At 42.4% G+C, this 19,055-nt stretch overlaps 1 protein-coding gene across 2 annotated transcripts in view; it reads left to right on the top strand.

The window, feature by feature from the left end:
• ahctf1 (AT hook containing transcription factor 1) overlaps positions 1-19,055 on the top strand; it is a 121,860-nt gene that overhangs the window by 87,945 nt on the left and 14,860 nt on the right. Inside the window, exons 26-32 of one of the 2 annotated variants that reach the window (XM_085979805.1) lie at positions 977-1,069; positions 7,587-7,779; positions 8,135-8,332; positions 10,815-11,328; positions 11,756-11,879; positions 13,416-13,531; positions 13,638-13,739. In XM_085979805.1, the coding sequence (XP_085835931.1) occupies positions 977-1,069; positions 7,587-7,779; positions 8,135-8,332; positions 10,815-11,328; positions 11,756-11,879; positions 13,416-13,531; positions 13,638-13,739 (1,340 nt within the window). The remainder of the gene's footprint in view (positions 1-976; positions 1,070-7,586; positions 7,780-8,134; positions 8,333-10,814; positions 11,329-11,755; positions 11,880-13,415; positions 13,532-13,637; positions 13,740-19,055) is intronic. The other variant, XM_085979806.1, reaches the window with a different exon arrangement.

Below are 19,055 nucleotides of genomic sequence, written 5' to 3'. Positions count from 1 at the left end.
CTTGATTCCAGCACAGCGAAGAGGAATTGTTTGTGGGATGGCTAATTTATAATTTAACAGGGGTGAAATGAATATCTGCAGTAGTATTGATTTTAAATTGAAAGATAAGAAAGTTTGTGACCTGGAAGAAAAGGTTTTAAGGCTGGAGGTGAAAGAAAGATTGTCCATCGGCCCTTCCTGTCCAGTGACGAGAAGTGTTCGTCTCCCCAGATATGGTAACAATATTGAAGCAACTGTAGCGTTAGCAGAGAGATGTGGGAGTTCCATTTAAGATCAGGTGAAGGAACTGTCAATTGATGAAGGGCCAAGAGTGTACCCATTAAAGGGAATAAATAGGGAGGTAGTTGTTTGCGTTTGCAAGAAACATGAAGAAACTGTCTTCAAAGAATTAGAAAAATTCAATTATTCATTGGCCATGGGAAGCGTGTGGATCATTGCAGTACAAGGAACGCTTAGTTGATGGAAAGGAGGCGAGTCACCCTTAAAGATTGCTGTGGATGATTTTTGTTCTTTGGAAGTTGCCAGTGCGAAGTAGGTGTGGAAAAATTTATACTGTGCTATTTATGTTTTTTGGATTCAGCCTTTAAATGCATTATTATTTCCTGAAAGGTCTACTTTGCTCTTTTCGGACAGTATTCTTGGCCTTCAGGTCAGTAAGCCAACAACGAGCTTAGATTCTACCAGCTAAGCATCGCGTGGAGATCTTGTATGTTTAATGAGCAGAATTTTAAGCCACCCCTTTTTCAGAATGATAAACATGGACAGCGACACTGATGAAATTTCAAAGTAAATTTTGAGTGGTTTATCCAGGAATTTTGCTATCCAACTTCAATGTGTCTACTTTTACTGCAGCACAATCTTTCTGTAATAACCTGCATATGTGCGTTAAAGACGAGGTGAAAATAAATTCATAAATGTAAGAAGGAAAACATGCCTGAGTTGATCTTTGCACTGAAACCTTTTTTTTTAACTTCAGTCCTAGGAATAGTGAAGCCGCTGTCAAATCTATTGAAGTGTCTGATGCTTTTGTTGGGACACCAATCAGCAGACACTCTAGAAGACTTTCCAGGTAGAGATTGTTTTTTGTAATAAATTTGTTTTCACTCTGTCTCTCAAGTGCTCTTTCTTTTTTGTTCTTGTGCTCTCTCTCCCTATATTTGGAACTTTATTCCTCATGGGGATCCATTTTAAAAATGAGTTTCAAGCCAGATAAAGAATATCTGTGGTTATTATATTTTGTACTCCTCAAGAGTGAAAGATGTCAGTGCTAGGAAATTGAACTTCTTTCCTAAGCACGTCCAAGTCAGATTTAGCAGAGACCCGATGCAATATGAAACTCCCGTTATTATCCCAGAAAAGTACCTCAATAGGTAGTGTAGCGGTTATGTTACTGGAATAGTAATCCAGAAGCCTAGACTAATAATCCGGAGACGCGAGTACAAATCCCACCATGGCAGTTTGTGAATTTGAATTCTGTTCTAAAAGGTTAAAAAAAAATCAATGGAATAAAAAGCTAGATTCAATAATGGTGACCGTGAAGCTATTGCATTGTCATTAAAAAACCTAACTGGTTCACTAATGTCCTTCTAGTGAAGGAAACCTGCTGTCCTTACCCGGTCTGGCCTATATGTACCTCCAGACCCACAGCAATGTGGTTGACTCTGAAATGGCCTAGGAAGCCACGACGTATCAAACTGCTACAAAGAAGTCTAAAAAGAATAAAACTGGACGGATCACTCTGGTTTGACCTAGGCATCAGATTCAGACACGACAAAGGCACGCCCAGCCCAGTCGACCCTGCAAAGTCATCCTCGCTAACGTCTGCGGACTTGTGCCAAAGTTGGGAGAGCTGTCCCACAGACTGATGACATAGTCATACTTACAGAATCGTACCCATCAGCCAACGTCCCAGACTCCTCCACCATCACCGTCCCACCGGCAGGACAGACCCACCAGAGGTGGCGGCACAATGGTGTATATAGTCAGGAAGGAGTGGCCTTGGGAGTGCTCAACATTGACTCCGGACCCCGTGAAGTCTCATGGCATGAGGTCAAACATGGGCAAGGAAACCTCCTGCTGATTACCACCTACTTACTGCCCTCCCTCAGCTGATGAATCAGTACTCCTCTGTTGAACGCCACTGGGACTGAGGGCATGGAATGTACTCTAGGTGGGGGACTTCAACGTCCATTACCAAGAACATAAAAAATAAGAGCAGGAATAGGCCACTTGGCCCCTCGAGCCGACTCCGCCATTCAATAAGATCATGGCTGATCTTGGGCTCAAAGCCACTTCCCTGCCCGCTTCCTATAACCCTTCACTTCCTTATCAAAATTCTGTCTATCTCCACCTTAAATGTATTTAATGACCCAGCCTCCACAGCTCTCTGGGGCAGAGAATTCCACAGATTTACGACCCTCTGAGAAGAAATTCCTCCTCCTCCTCCTCAGTTCTAAAAGGACAACTCTTTATTCTAAAACTGTGCCCCCGAGGGGAAACATCCTCTCTGCTTCTACCTTGTCGAGCCCCCTCAGTATCTTGTATGTTTCAATAAGATCACCTCTCATTCTTCTAAATTCCAATGAGTATAGGCCCAGCCTGCTCAACCCTTCCTCATATGTTAACGCCCTCATCTCTGAAATTAACCTAGTGAATCGTCTGAACTGCCTCCGATGCAAGTATATCCTTCTTTAAATAAGGAGACCAAAACTGTATGCAGTACTCAAGGTGTGGTCTCACCAATACCCTGTACAGTTGTAGCAGGACTTCACTGCTTTTATACTCCAACCTCCTTGCAATAAAGGCCAACATTCCATTTGCCTTTTTGATTACTTGCTGTACCTGCATGCTAACTTTTTGTGTTTCATGCACAAGGACCCCTAGGTCCCTTTGAACTGTAGCATTTTGTAATCTCTCTCCGTTTAAAAAATAATTTGCTTTTTATTTTTCCTGCCACTTTCCCACATTATACTCCATCTGCCAAATGTTTGCCCACTCACTAAGCCTGTCTATATCTCTTTGCAGATTCTTTGAGTCCTCTGCACAACTTGCTTTCCCACCCATCTTTGTATCATCCACAAACTTGGCTACATTACACTCGGTCCCTTCATCCAAGTCATTAATGTAAATTGTAAATAGTTGAGGCCCCAGCACCGATCCCTGTGGCACCCCACTAGTTACCATTTGCCAACCGGAAAATGACCCATTTATCCCAACTCTGCTTTCTGTTAGTTAGCCAATTCTCTCTCCATACTAATATATTACCCCCAATTCCGTGAGCTCTTATCTTATGCAGTAACCTTTTATGTGGCACCTTATCGAATGCCTTCTGGAAATCCAAATACACCACATCTACTGGTTCACCTTTGTCCACCCTGCTTGTTACATCCTCAAAGAACTCCAGCAAATTTGTTAAACATGATTTCCCTTTCCTAAAACCATGCTGACTCTGCTTGACTGCATTATGATTTTCCAAATGCCCTGCTACTGCTTCCTTAATGAAGCATTTTCCCAACGACAGATGTTAGGCTAACTGGTCTATAGTTTCCTGCTTTCTGTCTCCCTCTTAAATAAGAGTGGTTCGGTAGCACCACTACTGACTGAGCTGGCCGAGTCCTGAAGGACATACCTGCCAGACTGGGCCTGTGGCAGGTGGTGAGAGAACCAACACAAGGGAAAAACCTACTTGACCTCCTCCTCACCAATCTACCTGTCGCAGATGCATCTGTGGAGATGAAGTCCCACCTTCACACTGAGGACACCCTCTTATCATGTCTACCACTGTACTAAATAGGATAGATTAAGAACAGATCTAGCGGCTCAGAACTGGGCATCCATGAGGCACTGTGGCCCATCAGTAGCAGCAGCAGAATTGTATTCCACCACAATCTGTAACCTCATGGCCCGGCATATCCCTCACTCTACCATTACAATCAAGCCAAGCGACCAGCCCTGGTTCAATGAGGAGTGTAGGAGAGCTTCCCAGGGGCAGCACCCTGCGAACCTGAAAATGAGATGCCAACTTGGTGAAGCATACTAAATAGTGGAAACAGTATGGTCTAGACTGAGCTAAGCAATGCCACAGCCAATGGATCAGATCAAAGCTCTGCAGTCCTGTCACATCCAGTCGTGTATGGTGGTGGACAATTAAACAACTAACGGGAGGAGGAAGCTCCATGAACATCCCATCCTCACTGATGGCGGAGCCCAGCATGCGAGTGCAAAAGACCAGGCTGAAGTGTTTGCAACCATCTTCAGCCAGAAGTGCCGATGATCCATCTCTGCCTGCTCCTGAGGTACCCACCACCACTGGTGCCAGTCTTCCACCAATTCAGTTCACTCCACGTGGTATCAAGAAACAGCTGAGCTCATTGGTTACAGCAAAGGATATGGGCAACATCCCGGCTGTAGTGCTGAAGACCTGTGCTCCAGAACTAGCCATGCTTATAGCCAAGCTCTTCCAGTACAGCTACAATACTGACATCTACCCGACAAAGTGGAAAACTGCCCAGGCATATCCTGTACACAAAGCAGGACAAATCCAATCTGGCCAATTACCACCCTCTCAATCATCAGCAAAGTGATGGAAGGTGTCGTCAACAGTGCTATCAAGTGGCACTTACCAATAACCTGATCACTGATGCTCAGTTTGGGTTCCGACTGGGCTCTAAATCACATTACAGGCTTTGCCCAAACATGGACAAAAACGGTAAATTCCAGAGGCGAGATGAGAGTGACTGTCTTTGACAACAAGGCAGCATTTGACTGACTTTGGCACCAATGAGCCCTAATAAAACTGGGGATCAGGGGGAAATCTCTCCAAAGGCTGGAGTCATAACCTAGCACAAAGGAAGGTGGTTGTGGTTGATGGAGGCCAATCAGCTCAGCCCCAGGACATCGCTGCAGGAGTTCCTCAGGGCAGTGTCCTAGGCCCAACTATCTTCAGCTGCTTCATCAACGACCTTCCCTCCATCAAGGTCAGAAGTGGGGATGTTCGCTGATGATTGCATAGTGTTCAGTTCCATTCGCAACTCCTCAGATAATGAAGCAGTCCTCGCCTGTATGCAGCAAGACATGGACAACATCCAGGCTTGGGCTGAAAAGTGTCAATTTGCACCACACAAGTGCCAGGCAATGACTGTCTCCAACAAGATAGAGTCTAACCAACTCCCCATGACGTTCAATGGCATTACCATCATATAATTGCCCACCATCAATATCCCATGGGTCCCTATTGACCTGAAATTTAACTTGTGCACCAGTCGCTGAAGGTAAGCATGCAGGTGCAGCAGGCGGTTAAGGCGGCAAATGGTATGTTGGCCTTCGTAGCAAGAGGGTTCGAATACAGGAACAAGGATGTCTTGCTACAGTTGTACAGGGCCTTGGTGAGACCGCACCTTGAGTATTGTGTGCAGTTTTGGTCGCCTTATCTGAGGAAGGACGTTCTTGCCATGGAAGGAGTGCAGCGAAGATTCACCAGGCTGATACCTGGGATGGCAGGAATGACATATGAGGAGAGATTGTGTCGATTGGGCTTATACTCACTGGAGTTTAGAAGATTGAGAGGGGATCTCATTGAAACCTATAAAATTCTGTCAGGCCTGGACAGACTAGATGCTGGAAGGATGTTCCCGATGGTCGGGGAGTCCAGAACCAGGGGTCATAGTCTAAGGATAAGGGGTAGGACATTTAGGACTGAAATGAGGAATTTCTTCACCCAGAGAGTGGTGAACCTGTGGAATTCTCTGCCACAGAGGGCGGTGGAGGCCAGTTCATTAAATATATTCAAGAAAGAGTTGGATATATTTCTTAAGGCTAAAGGGATCAAGGGATATGGGGAGAAGGCAGGGACAGGGTACTGAATTTGGATGATCAGCCATGATCTCATTGAATGGCGGAGCAGGCTCGAAGGGCCGTATGGCCTACTCCTGCTCCTATCTTCTGTGTTTCTACGGACCAACCACATAAATACTGCAGCTACAAGAGCAGGTCATTCTGTGGCGAGTGACTCCCCTCCTGACATCCCAAAACCTTTTCACCACCTGCAAGGCATAAGTCAGGAATGAGATGGAATATCCTCCACTTGCCTGGATGGGTGCAGTTCCAACAACACTCGAAGCTCAACATCATCCAGGACAAAGCAGCCCACTTGATCGGCACGCCATACACCAATCACTGCCTCCGCCCCTGGCATACCGAGGCTTCAGTACATCAGTACCATCTACAAGATGCACTGCAGCAACTCACCAAGGCTTCTTCGACAGCACCTCCCAAACCCGTGACCTCTATCGCCTAGAAGAACAGGGGCAGCAGGCATATGAGAACAGCACCACCTCCCAAGTCACACACCATTCTGTCTTGGACATACATCGCCATTATTCATCGTCGCTGGGTCAAAAGTACCTTCACCACACTGACTGCTGCTGCGATTCAAGAAGGCGGCTTGCCACCATCATCTCGAGGCAACTAGGGATGGACAATAAATGCTGGCCTTGTCAGTGACACCCACATCCCGAGATTTAATTTTTTTTTAATGTTTTTAAAAGCCTCTACTGACCAATGTGTTCTTTTTTCCCCACTTGTGCCTTGCATCTTCGTCTGACTAAGACTGCTGCAGGTTTTCCACTGGGTTGACTGCTGAAACACATCAGTATAGTACTGCTATGGCTGGCAGAGAGCAGAGACTTTTACTTCTGAATCTGTGCCACGTGGTTAGACTCTACTAATCAGACTTCACTAATTATAATTGTGGATGTGATGAAGGTTTTATGATCACCCGACAAGTGAGCTTTAACTTTAAACTTGATTTCATGTTTTTTTCAACTAATGTTCTTCACCATGCTGCCATACCTTCTGAGTCATTTGTCATTACATTGAGAAATCCAGCTTAATTGCAGTGTATTATGAAAAAAATGCCTCACTATAACTGTTTCAATTAAAGCTTTAATTAGACTCCTTGAATTCCTTTCCCTTTTTGCATGCCATGTACCATTCTCCGGGTGGTGAGACGTATACTAGCTGTAAGCAGCTTAAACAAACTCTGTTTATTTCCAGAATATATATCCCCCCCATCCTAGTCATGAATACCTCTTCCAACAGCATATGTAGTATACAGAATATTCATTTCAAATCAAATCAACTTTTATTGTCATTGTTAGTGCACAAGTGCAGTACAACGAAATGTAGGCTTGCGTGGCCGTGGCCTCTGTGATGAAAGGGAGTTTTGACTTGCTAGAAAGAGAAACACTGCTCAGTTTTAACTAAACAACTGACATTTAAATTTCATAATATCCTGTAGTAGTATAGTAGTAGATTTATGTCTTGATGCTGAAGCTTGTATCTTACTTTAACATTTACAGGTTAAACATAAATACCAATGTTATAACCTGAAAAAGTGTAATCAAGCTCTGCCTACTTGAGTATTGTTTCTAGAGGACTGCGAATTAAGTAATACAGAGCAGTTAGCTCTCTCAAATAAATTCATTTTCATTACATCTTTTGCAAATAGTTCACTATTACTTCTGTTGGGAAAGTGGGGGGACGTTCAGAGAGACTGTATTTCCGACAGAATTCTTTTCTTTGATTAGGTTATGGGATTCTGTGCGGCAGCTGAAGACCCAGTCCACCTTGAAAGCAGAGACTACTCCGTGTACACAAAGTAAGGCTAGTCCTTGGGTCACAACCAGTCCATTGCAATCATACACTGTCAATACTGGCTACCTCGGAGGCATTGCTAAGGCATCGGAACTAAAACTTTTGCAAACACCTCCTGTGGTGAAGGTATGCAATTAATTTCTATGCATTTTTTGGATTGAGTACATTTTATGAAACCTTATTAATTAATTCCTAAGCAAAGGAACTATACTGTAGTCAATGTTACACCTCCATCATGAAAAAATTGTCACGGGGGTGGAAAAAAAACACAATTATGTTCTCGGCCACCTGATTAAGTCAAAGCTATTTGAACTTGGTTTTTAGATAGTATCAGTTCACTGTGTGTGCTCAGTTTTGCTATAATTAGTGGTCTTTCAGTTTGCCCATGTTTCTGGTATTCATTGTTTTTAATGGGGAAGGCACAGTCATCAAACCTGGTGAGCACTGGTAAATAAAAACTCTGTTTCTCTTTCCTTTTCAGAGGGCAAGAACATTTACAGCTTCAGAAACCACTTTTGCCAATTTTACTCCTCAGTCTATCTTAAGGTCCAACCTTCGCCCTACACCCTTGGCATCACCATGTGCCTCACCGAGTAGGTCTTCAACTCCTCCACTTCATGCTAAAGAGACCAAAATTTCGTTCATGAAGGAGAAACTGACTATTCGATGGACTAATGGGGTATGTATTTTGTGGCTTTGGATTAGGCAAGCGTTCAGGTGTTTGAGGGTTACTCGGCTTTATTAAAGGGAGTTATACTCGCCTTTGCTGACTGATAACGCCTTGGTCATTAACTATCTTCTGCCTTCTGGAGCTTTTGAATTCTCTCTAAACTCAGAATGTAAACACATAACAAGCTATGAATATAAGGCAGGATGACTATTTCATACTTCTCTGTGCAAGTTCTTGAAATTGAAGGTTACATCTTGGATTTTATCAAGACTTGTCAAATCATGAGCATTTATCTGATTCAAATACAGTTATTTTTCTATATTTTTAAAAAGCACAAGATGAATGTTCAAGGCCTTATCATGTCATAAGTGCTGAGGTAGACTTTCAAATACTAACTTTTCTAAATGAGATTTCATTGATATCATCTTGGGTTGGTTGTGGTGAACCAGCAAGCTGTCATAAAGCTTCATGGCAGGTTCTTCAGAATTTCCTTCTGAGGATATTTTATACACAAAAATGCTGTTTTTGAAATGAAAATACCCTTAAACCATTAGCACAACGTGCAGCAGTGAAGAAGGCAACAGGGCGTATAGCTCGAGCAATAGAGCATGTCCCAGAAAGTGATCTAGTTCCTACAATGCACTGGTCTGTCCCCATCTTGAGTACTGTGTCCATTTCACCAAGAGGGTGACATTTTGTTCATGGAGGGAGTATAAAGGTAGGCATAAATTTGATGAATGAGATTTTGGCATCCATGTTGTGGAGAAAGAATGCAGGTTCTGGGATATTTGCAGTGGACGGGGGAGGCAGTTTAGGGATGATTTTATTGAGTGATTTAAAATCTTAAAGAGAATAGATCAACTGGGCCCCAGAGTGAGGTTCCTGATTAACACAAGCTGTGCAATTGGATCGAGCTTAGACTAGAAAAAGGTTAAGATATAACCATGCCGAGAGATGGGAATTTGTAGAATAGTATACTCAGAAGCAGTGGCAGAGGATTGGAAGAGTGATAGATACGTTGTCCTTTGATCATGTGCTCCATGTCTTCCTTCCCATCCTCATCTGTAGAACTGTATTTTGTTAGAGGAGAAGAATGAAATGATTTCCATGGTATCTATATGAGCATGTTTTTATAAAAAAATTTAAAAAAAATCCTAGGCAGTCTTATTGAGTTTTGTACTGAGATGCCTGTTGTTATAGAATCATAGAATGGTTACAGCACAGAAGGAGCCTGTGCCGGCTCTCTGCAAGAGCACTTCAGCTAGTCCCACTCCCCTGCCCTTACCCCGTAGCCCTGTAATTTTTTTTCCTTCAGGTACTTATCTAGTTCCCTTTTGAACGCCACAATTGAATCTACCTCCAACACCCTTTCAGGCAGTGAATTCCAGATCCTAACCACTCGCTGCGTAATAAAAAAAAATTCTCGTGTCACCTGTGTTTCTTCTGCCAATCACCTTAAATCTGTGTCCTCTGGTTCTTGACCCTTCGGCCAATGGGGACAGTTTTTCTCTATCTACTCTGTCTAGACCCCTCATGATTTTGAACACCTCTATCAAATCTCCTCAACCTTCTCAGCTCTAAGGAGAACAACCCCAGCTTCTCCAGTCTATCCACATAACTGAAGTCCCTCATCCCTGGAACCATTCTTGTAAATCTTTTCTGCACCCTCTCTAAGGCCTTCACATCCTTCCTGCAGTGCGGTGCCCAGAATTGGACACAATACTCCAGTTGAGGCCGAACCAATGTTTTATAGAGGTTCATCATAACTTCCTTGCTTTTATACTCTATGCCTCTATTTATCACTGAACTGACGAGAACTTCCCCTTTCACGCTGTAATATCGCGGTTATAAACCCCAGGAAAAGTTGAGCCTTGTTCAGTGAGGTATAACTGCATTTTTAACGATGTACTAAGTCATAATTACTGCTGAACAACCTCTCTGGCCCTGAAAAATGAATTTTACATTTGTGGAATGCCTTTTTTTCCCATTATGATAATTCCATATTTTTTAATATAATAAAAGTTGTATATTTTTGAAAAGCTTGTTTGATATTTCAGCTTCTATCTTAATCCCATGTGTATGTCCCAATCTTTATTTCGTTCTCTGTAAAATTTATAAAAAGTGAAGGATAATTAGTGCATTTTACTTCCTGGTTTGCTGTCGCTGTGATTGACTGCTTAGCCTGCCTGATGGCTTCGCTGTTGCTGGACGCTGGAGATCCCCTTGGTGCCAGAATCAAATTCATGTCGGGAAAGGTGAAATCGACGCCACGAAGATCAGTAGATCTTTGTGTAGCAGCATTCTTCGAGGTCAGCAGCGAGCACCGTCATTTCACCACTGACTGCAAAATCCAGGCCAAAATACTAAGCAAGAGGAATAGGATTTTATAACCCTTAGCCTACTGCGACCTCAGAATTCACGAGTAGCAGATTAATGGTTAACCTGTTATTTTACGGCTGGTTGCAAATTGACATATCTCTTTTAATTCAAGGTTGCAGCTGCTGATGAATTACAACTGCTACCTTCATCATCCAAACGGATTATACAAACACCATCCATTGAGTCATGGCCTTCAACTGCAGTGAACCTGGCCACAAATGAGTTAACTCCAGACCATGAAGTACTGTCCGAGCAAGTGGAGATGGTTGATCTTTCTGGTGCGGACAAAGACAATGACAATATTGAAGTCCCAAAAGATGACTTTGATAGTTCTGGAAGAACAGAAGAGTGGTCCATTGAAGAATATGTAGATGCTGCTGAGTCTCTGGATAGAGGGGACACTTCCAAGGATCTGGGCAGAACGGTTTCTGCAGATGTATTCATCCTAAATAAAGAGGAGAACATCTTAAGTGGCAGTCCTACTCGTGTGGAAGAACATGTTGTGGAGGAACATGCTACAAGAGGCCACGAAGTTGAGGTGCCTCAGACTGAAAATGAGGCTTTGCCTGAAAATGAAAACCTGTTTGTTGAGTCAGATAATGAGAAAACTTCTGAGTGTGAAGAAGGTATGTTTGGCCAAACTTAATGGATTTATATTTTTTTGTCTTAGACAATAATTGGGCAGTTAAGTCAGCCATGCGGACAAACGATATAGCACAGTTTAAAATCAGGTGGCATAATGTTGTGCCAAATGTCTCGCACTCCATTGCATCCACTAAAGAGCCTCATTGCGTAGACCTTGGAGTTAGGATCCTACTAAGCCATGTCAGGGTTGGTAAAGAGCAATATATTTGGGCTTTTTTTTTTTTACTGTTCTTGCTGATTAATTTTACAGACGTTGCTGTGTACACTGGCGGTGTTGCCTACTTTTAGAGTTGATCAGGGAATTGCCGCGTGCTCTGAAATCCTTCATTTTAGGATTGAAATAGCTTTAATTTTAACTGGTTTTGTCTGTCACAAAACCAGTAACCGGTTTATACTTTCTGTTGATAGTTTTGGACACTGATGTCAATAATGGAAGTACTTCACCATTTGTAAACATTACCACAGCGTTCATCGGCTCAAGTAATGAAGAAGCAGCCTTGCCGAAGTATAACCTTGAATCTGCTAACGAGGGGTAAGTCTGCAATATTTTTCCCCTTTAACTTCTTTGTCAGCATTCCCTTATACTAGTGTCTGTACACTTCTCCATCCCACAAGATTTGCTCAACTACTTTTTACACAAAATTTGCTAAGTATTTTCCATTCCTCTTGATTCCTATTTGCAGATAGGTTTGCTGTGTCTTGGTATATTGGTAAATCAGCGTGTTTCTAAACCTTTGGCAATTTTTTTTCTTGGATTACCGTGTTGCTTTTACAGTACAAATGAACAGGCTTGGAAAGCATTTTTTATCTGTTGCATGAACTTTATCTGCCAGTCGTGCGCACCTCCTTATAGGTTGACCACAGCACACCATTGGCCCAGGGCCTGAGCAGATCACACGTCCACTCGAAGTGTTGTGTGAGGGAGAAATGACCATATGGATATAAAGTAACAATAACATTGAGAACAGGGTATAAGAACAGAATAAAATTGTCACTTGCAACCCTGTTCTACTTTCAAGAAACCGCCATGGTTTACCACCCCCCCCCCCCCCCCCCAGCCACTGTAGTGCTCATAGCGTATCTGATTTTGCAAAACTGAACTGCCATTTTTTCCTCTTTTTTCCAATGTATTGTATCCAATAATGGATTAGTTATCCTACTTATATTAGAATTTGGATAAGAATTGAGCTTAGATGAATAAAATGAAACTCTCCTCTCTGGCTGTAAGAATCTTTTTATAATTAAAAACTTCAGATACTCCTAACTCACTTCCTAGCAGACACCAGTATGTGCCACATATAACTGCTGAGAATTTAACATTAACATGACCGTCTCATTCAGTGAGACCATAAGCAACAGCTAATCTGGGAAATGCAGCTCTTTATTGAAATATCAAGGGATGCTCTTCTCGGCCTGGGGGAATCTCTGAACGGAATCATTCAGGTTGTTAACTGACTTGAGTGCTTGCTGCCAATTGGGGGAGCGGGGGGCAGGGAAGGAGGAAATTCTATTCCCAGTCAATGTTTTCTCTCAACATTACGGCCTGGATGATATATATTGAGCTGTAGGAAAACTGCTTACACTAATCTACGGTTTTTCAACCAGAAATATGATGATCTATTGTGGCAACACTTTTCAGCATGAACTCAGTTAATGGCACTGTTAGAAGGCTCAGGGGTGACCTAATAGTGGTCTTTAAAATTATGAACGGGTTCGATTGGGTAGACGTAGATGAGCTGTTTCCACTTGTGGGGGCGTCCAAAGCGAGGGGCCATAAATATAAGATAGTAACCAATAAATCCAGTAAAGAATTCAGGAGAAACTTATTTACCCAGAGTGTGGTTAGAATGTGGAACTTGCTATGATGCGGTGTAGTTGAGGCGAATAGCCTTGATGCATAAGGGGAAGCCAGAGAAACACATGAGGGAGAAAGGAATAAAAGGATATGCTGATAGGGTTAGAGGAAGTAGGGTGGGAGGAGCATAAAAACACCAGCATAAAGTTGGGCTGAATGGCCTTTTTCTGTGCTGTTAATTCTATGTTTACCTTTGTTTGTTTGGTTATACAGTGAAGTTGTGCATCCAGAAATGCCTGAGGAACAGCAGTTGTCCTATGTACCACAGGAAAAGAAAGGATTGTTCCAGAGTGAGGACATTCTCCACGCAGTCACTGCAGATGCTGAACGTATGTCTAGTTCCTTTTATTACTTCTGTGTAAAATTACCATCTAGTTTAACTAAACTAGCTTACTATTGCAGGTGAGCTTTTCTTTCAAATTTTTTTCAATGCAGCATCTACAGTCAACATGTTTGTTTGCCAAGGAACAATTGAAAACAACTGGAGTGACTTGTTCTGTGAAATCCACGTCAGCGCCATACCTTCTGAACAAAAACGTGTGTAAAAATGACTCTGTCTAATAAACAAAACCGCCCGATTTGCTGTCTTTGAGCTCGTTTGTGCAACATCAATATTGTCTAGTTACGTATGAATGTAGATTCTACAAATATCTCCTCGGGAGATCATGGTTTATGTTAACATGAAAGAAAAACTTGCATTTGTATAGCACTTTATCACATCTCTGAGACACTTCAAAGCACTTTACGTATAATTAATTATTCTGAAGTGCAGTAATTATTAAGTCGGTAAATAATATGCTGATAAACTTCCTACACCGGTCCATTTTATTTCTTCCTGTATTGTGTAGTATGCATGCTAATCACTAGAAGGATAAAAAGAACTTAAGTCTTTAACTGTCTGGTTTTGCATTAGATTAAGACAGACATTTGCTGTTATGATTGGAAACCTGGAACCATAGGTGTTTACAGCACTGACGGAAGCTATTTATAGAGCAGGAGGAGGCCACTTGACCCATCATGTCCATGCTGGCTCATTGCTTGAGCAGTCCGAAACTAATCCCAAAACCCTGCTGTCTCCCTGTATCTTCAAATGTTTATCTACTCTTCCCTTCAAAGATGCAATACTGTCTGCCTCAACCACTTCTTGTGAAAAGCATCGGATAGTTCAATAACCCTCTGCATAAAGAAATTTCTTCTAACGTCTTTCCTCACTCTCTTGCTAGCAATCTTAAATTGATGACCTCTGGGTGCTGAATCCCCATCTAGGGGAAATAGTCTTTTACTATTCACACTATCAAAACCCTTCACAATTTTAAAAGCCTCTATTAAATCTCTTTAGTTTTCTCTGCTGCAGTGGAAATAGCCCCAGTATCTCCTCTCCCTCATTACTGAAAGACCAAGGGTTACCATTTTTCAGTAGACAAATTTTCACACACATCCAAATGAGGATTGTTTGTGTTTTAGAGAAACTTCCACTTGAACAATCTCTGCATCCCCAGGTCAAGTAAAGGATGGCCAAATGGAGAATCTAGCTCCCTTTGCTCTGCCGCAACAACTTGTTTTAAACTCTCATTTGGATGAGTGGTCTGTCCTAGGTTAGTATTTAATTTTACAATTTCTTGCACCAGCCGCCCTTTAAAATTGATGAGTGAGATTGCAATTTTGTATTTAATTAAATGCAATTCTGTGCTGTGAACTTGTGTGCAGTTGGGATTGGGTACAGACTTTCCAAATTCATTTCACATAGGACTCTTGCAGTCGGGGTGGGGAGAAGTAGTGAGGAATTGTTTATCAATAAATGCTTGTAGACTGCCACTTTAGTTTAGATGCTGAGAGAGTGGCATCTGTGTGTGACTTCCCACATTTACGCTGCACTCCTAGCCTGGCAGCAGAGTTGTGGGCTGTTTTTCATGGGTCTGCAATTCTTTCACCAGGGTATGGGAGTCAGATTTAGCAGTGCAAATACAGGGAAATGCCTCACGGGTGACAATTTCCTGGAATTTGATGTAAAGAAGCACTGGTGTAATAGTGCCTCATGTTTGAGATTTGCGCTCCGGTCCCTGGGGTAAATGGAGTATGCTAACTCATTGCGATACTTAGTCAGCTTATTACCTTTGTTGTTGCCAAGTCGCCTCTGGCCTTCACCAAATACCTTCTGGTAACACTTGCTCCCAACAAGAAGTGATGTCCCATCCAGACAGGGGCCACTATGTTTACCTAAGTATCCAAAGGGGTTGTACTTAGGCACCCAGCAACCACTTTGCCAGTTATATTTCAGATGCAGATCAAATAAAGCAAGTCTCCTGTACAAGTAAAAATGCCAAATATGAAAATAAGCATAAACAGCTGAGTTTGTGGATTAAGGGCTTTTGCCATACTAGATGTAGGTGACTGCAAGCACAAGCATATCATTCCTATGAGGATCTGGTGAGAAAGATTTAGAGAAGCTTGGTCTGTGGGCAGAGACATGGCATACGCAGTTTAATGCAGAGAAATGTGCAATACATGGCTCATAGTGGTTATATTACTGGACTAATAATCCAGAGATCTGAAGTAATGATCTGGAGACATGTTCAAATCCCACCATGGCAGCTGGGTTTAAATTCAGTGAATTAAATAAATCTGGAATAAAAAGCTAGTATCAGTAATGGTGACCATGAAACTACCGGATTGTCATAAAAACCCATCTGGTTCACTAATGTCCTTTAGGGAAGGAAATCTGCTGTCCTTACCTGGTCTGGCCTATATGTGACTCCAGACCCACAGCAATGTGGTTGACTCTCAAGTGCCCTCTGAAATGGCCTAGCAAGTTGTATAAGGCGGCTCACCATCAGCTTCTCGTGGGCAATTAGGGATGGGCAATAAATGCTGGCCTTGCCAGAGACACCCACAACCTGTGAATGAATTTTAAAAAAAATACTGGGTCTAAAAGGGTTAAATTATGAGAACATAAATAGGAGCAGGCTATTCGGTCCTTCGAGCCTGCTCCGCCATTTAATGAGATCATGGCTGATCCAATTTTGGCCTCAACTCCACTTTCCTGCCCGCTCCCCATAACCCTTGACTCCCCTGTTGCTCAAAAATCTGTCTATCTTAGCCTTGAATATACTCAATGACCCAGCCTCCACAGCTCTCTGGGGTAGAGAATTCCAAAGATTCACAGCCCTCTGAGAGAAGAAATTCCTCCACATCTCCGTCTTAAATGGGCGACCCCTTATTCTAAGACTATGCCCCCTCGTTCTAGATTCCCTGACTTGGGGAAACATCCTCTCCTCATCTACCCTGTCCAACCCCCTCAGAATCTTATATGTTTCAATAAGATCACCTCTCATTCTTCTAAACTCCAATGAGTATAGGCCCAACCTGCTCAACCTTTCCTCATAAGACAACCCTTCCATCCCAGGAATCAACCTAGTGAACCTTCTCTGAACTGCCTCCAATGCAAGTATGTCCCTCCTTAAATAAGGGGACCAAAACTGTACGCAGTACTCCCGGTGTGGTCTCACCAGTGCCCTATACAGTTGTAGCAAGATTTCCCTACTTTTATACTCTATCCCCCTTGAAATAAAGGCCAACATTCCATTTGCCTTCCTAATTACTTGCTGCACCAGCATGTTAACTTTTTGTGTTTCATGTACTGCCACATTTTGTAGTCTTTCTCCATTTAAATAATATTTATCTTTTCTGTTCTTCCTGCCAAAGTGGATAACTTCACATTTACTCGCATTATATTCCATCTGCCAATTTCTTGCCCACTCACTTACCTATCTATATCCCTTTGCAGACTCCTCACAACTTGCTTTCCCACCTATCTTTGTATCGTCCGCAAATTTGGCTACAATACACTCGCTTCCTTCATCCAAGTCATTAATATAGATTAAAAATAGTTGAGTCCCCAGCACTGATCCCTGTGGCACCCCACTAGTTACAGTTTGCCATCCTGAAAATTACCTTTATCCCAACTCTCTGTTTTCTGTTAGTTAGCCAATCCTCTATCCAGTCTAATATATTACCCCCAGCACCATGAACTCTTATCTTATGCAGTAACCTTTTATGTGGCATCTTATCGAATGCCTTTTGGAAATCCAAATACACTATATCTACTGGTTCCCCGCTTCAAAGAAATCTAATAGATTTGTCAAACACTATTTCCATTTCATAAAACCATGTTGACTCTGATTGTATTATGATTTTCTAAATGCCCTGCTACTACTACCTTAATAATTGATTTGAGCATTTTGCCAATGACAGGTGTTAGGCTAACTGGCCTATAGTTTCCTGCTTTCTGTTTATCCTTTTTTGAGTAAGGGCATTACATTAGCGGTTTTCCAATCCGCAGGGACTTTTCCAGAGTCATGGGAATTTTGGAAGATTACAACCAATGCATCCACTATCTCTGTAGCCACTTCTTTTAAGACCCTAGGATACAGGCCATCAGGTCCAGGGGACTTGTCAGCCATTCGATACGCAAGTTTGCCTAGCACTTTTTCTCCAGTGATTGTTTTAAGTTCCTCCCTCCCTTTTGCCCCTTGATTTTCTACTATTACTGGGATGTTTTTAGTCTCCTCTACTGTGAAGACAGATACAAAATATTTGTTCAATGCCTCTGCCACTTGCTTGTTTCCCATTATTATTTCCGCAGTCTCGTCCTCTGGGGGACCAACGTTTATTTTAGCTACTCTCTTCCTTTTTATATACTTGTAGAAGCTCTTACTGTCAGTTTTTATATTTCTTGCTAGTTTACTCTCATAAGCTATTTTCTCCCTCTATTATTTTTAGTCATCCTTTGCTGGTTTCTAAAATTTTCCCAATCTTCTGGCCTACCACTAATCTTTGCAACATTGTATGCCTTTTCTTTCAATTTGATTCCATCCTTAACTTCCTTGGTTAGCCATGGTTGGTACATCCTTCTCTTCGAGTCTTTCTTTCTCACTGAAATATATCTTTGTTGAGAGTCATGAAATATCTCTTTAAATGTCTGCCACTGCTTTTCCACCATCTTACCTTCTAATCTATTTTCCCAGTCCACTTTAGCCAACTCTCTGCTCATACCTTTGTAATTGCCTTTATTTAAATTTAATACTCTAGTTTCAGACCCAAGTTTCTCACCTTCAAACTGAATGTGGAATTCTATCGTGTTCTGATCACATTAGGCTTGTATTCCCTTGAATATAGAAGATAACGGGGTGGTCCAATTGCGGTGTTTAAGATGATCCAAGGAGTCGATAGGGAGAAACTATTTCCTCTGGTGGTGGAGTCTAGAACAAGGGGGCATAACCTTAATATTAGAACTAGACCGTTCAGGGGTGATGTCAGGAAGCACTTCACACAAAGGGTAGTGGAAATCTGGCACTCTCGTCCCCCAAAAGGATGTTGAGGCTAGATCAATTGAAAATGTCAAAACTGAGATTGATAGATTTTTGTTAGGCAAAAGTATTAAGGGTTACGGAACCAAAACGAGTAATTGGAGTTAAGAGACAGATCAGCCGTGATCTAATTGAATGGCAGAACAGGCTTGAGGGGCTGAATGGCCTATTCCTGTAGATGAGACTTGAGGCCAATCGAAATCTAGAATATGTATTAACATGATTTTCCATACAGTTCCTGATTTCAAAAGAAGTGCCAGTTGTTTCCCCATGTGAAGGAAAGGAAACATCTGAGACTTGGTCACCGGGGGCTATGGTTGCAGTCCATCTGGAGGCTGCATTTTCTCATAGCCATTGGCCTAGAAATTGCGGTCGGAGGTGTACCTCTGGAGTACATCGCCAACCCACGAAACAATTCCGAAAGTGTGTCCAGGCTGCAAAGAGTTGCGGCCTCGGGCCTCCAGACGGACGGCAGCGTAAAGGCCCA

This window comes from Somniosus microcephalus, chromosome 3, assembly GCF_052327205.1.
Source record: "Somniosus microcephalus isolate GS21.2 chromosome 3, FLI_Smic_1.0, whole genome shotgun sequence".
Classification (NCBI taxonomy): domain Eukaryota; kingdom Metazoa; phylum Chordata; class Chondrichthyes; order Squaliformes; family Somniosidae; genus Somniosus; species Somniosus microcephalus.
The sequence above is the reverse complement of the archived record's forward strand: the minus strand, read 5'-3'. Positions and strand labels throughout refer to the sequence as shown.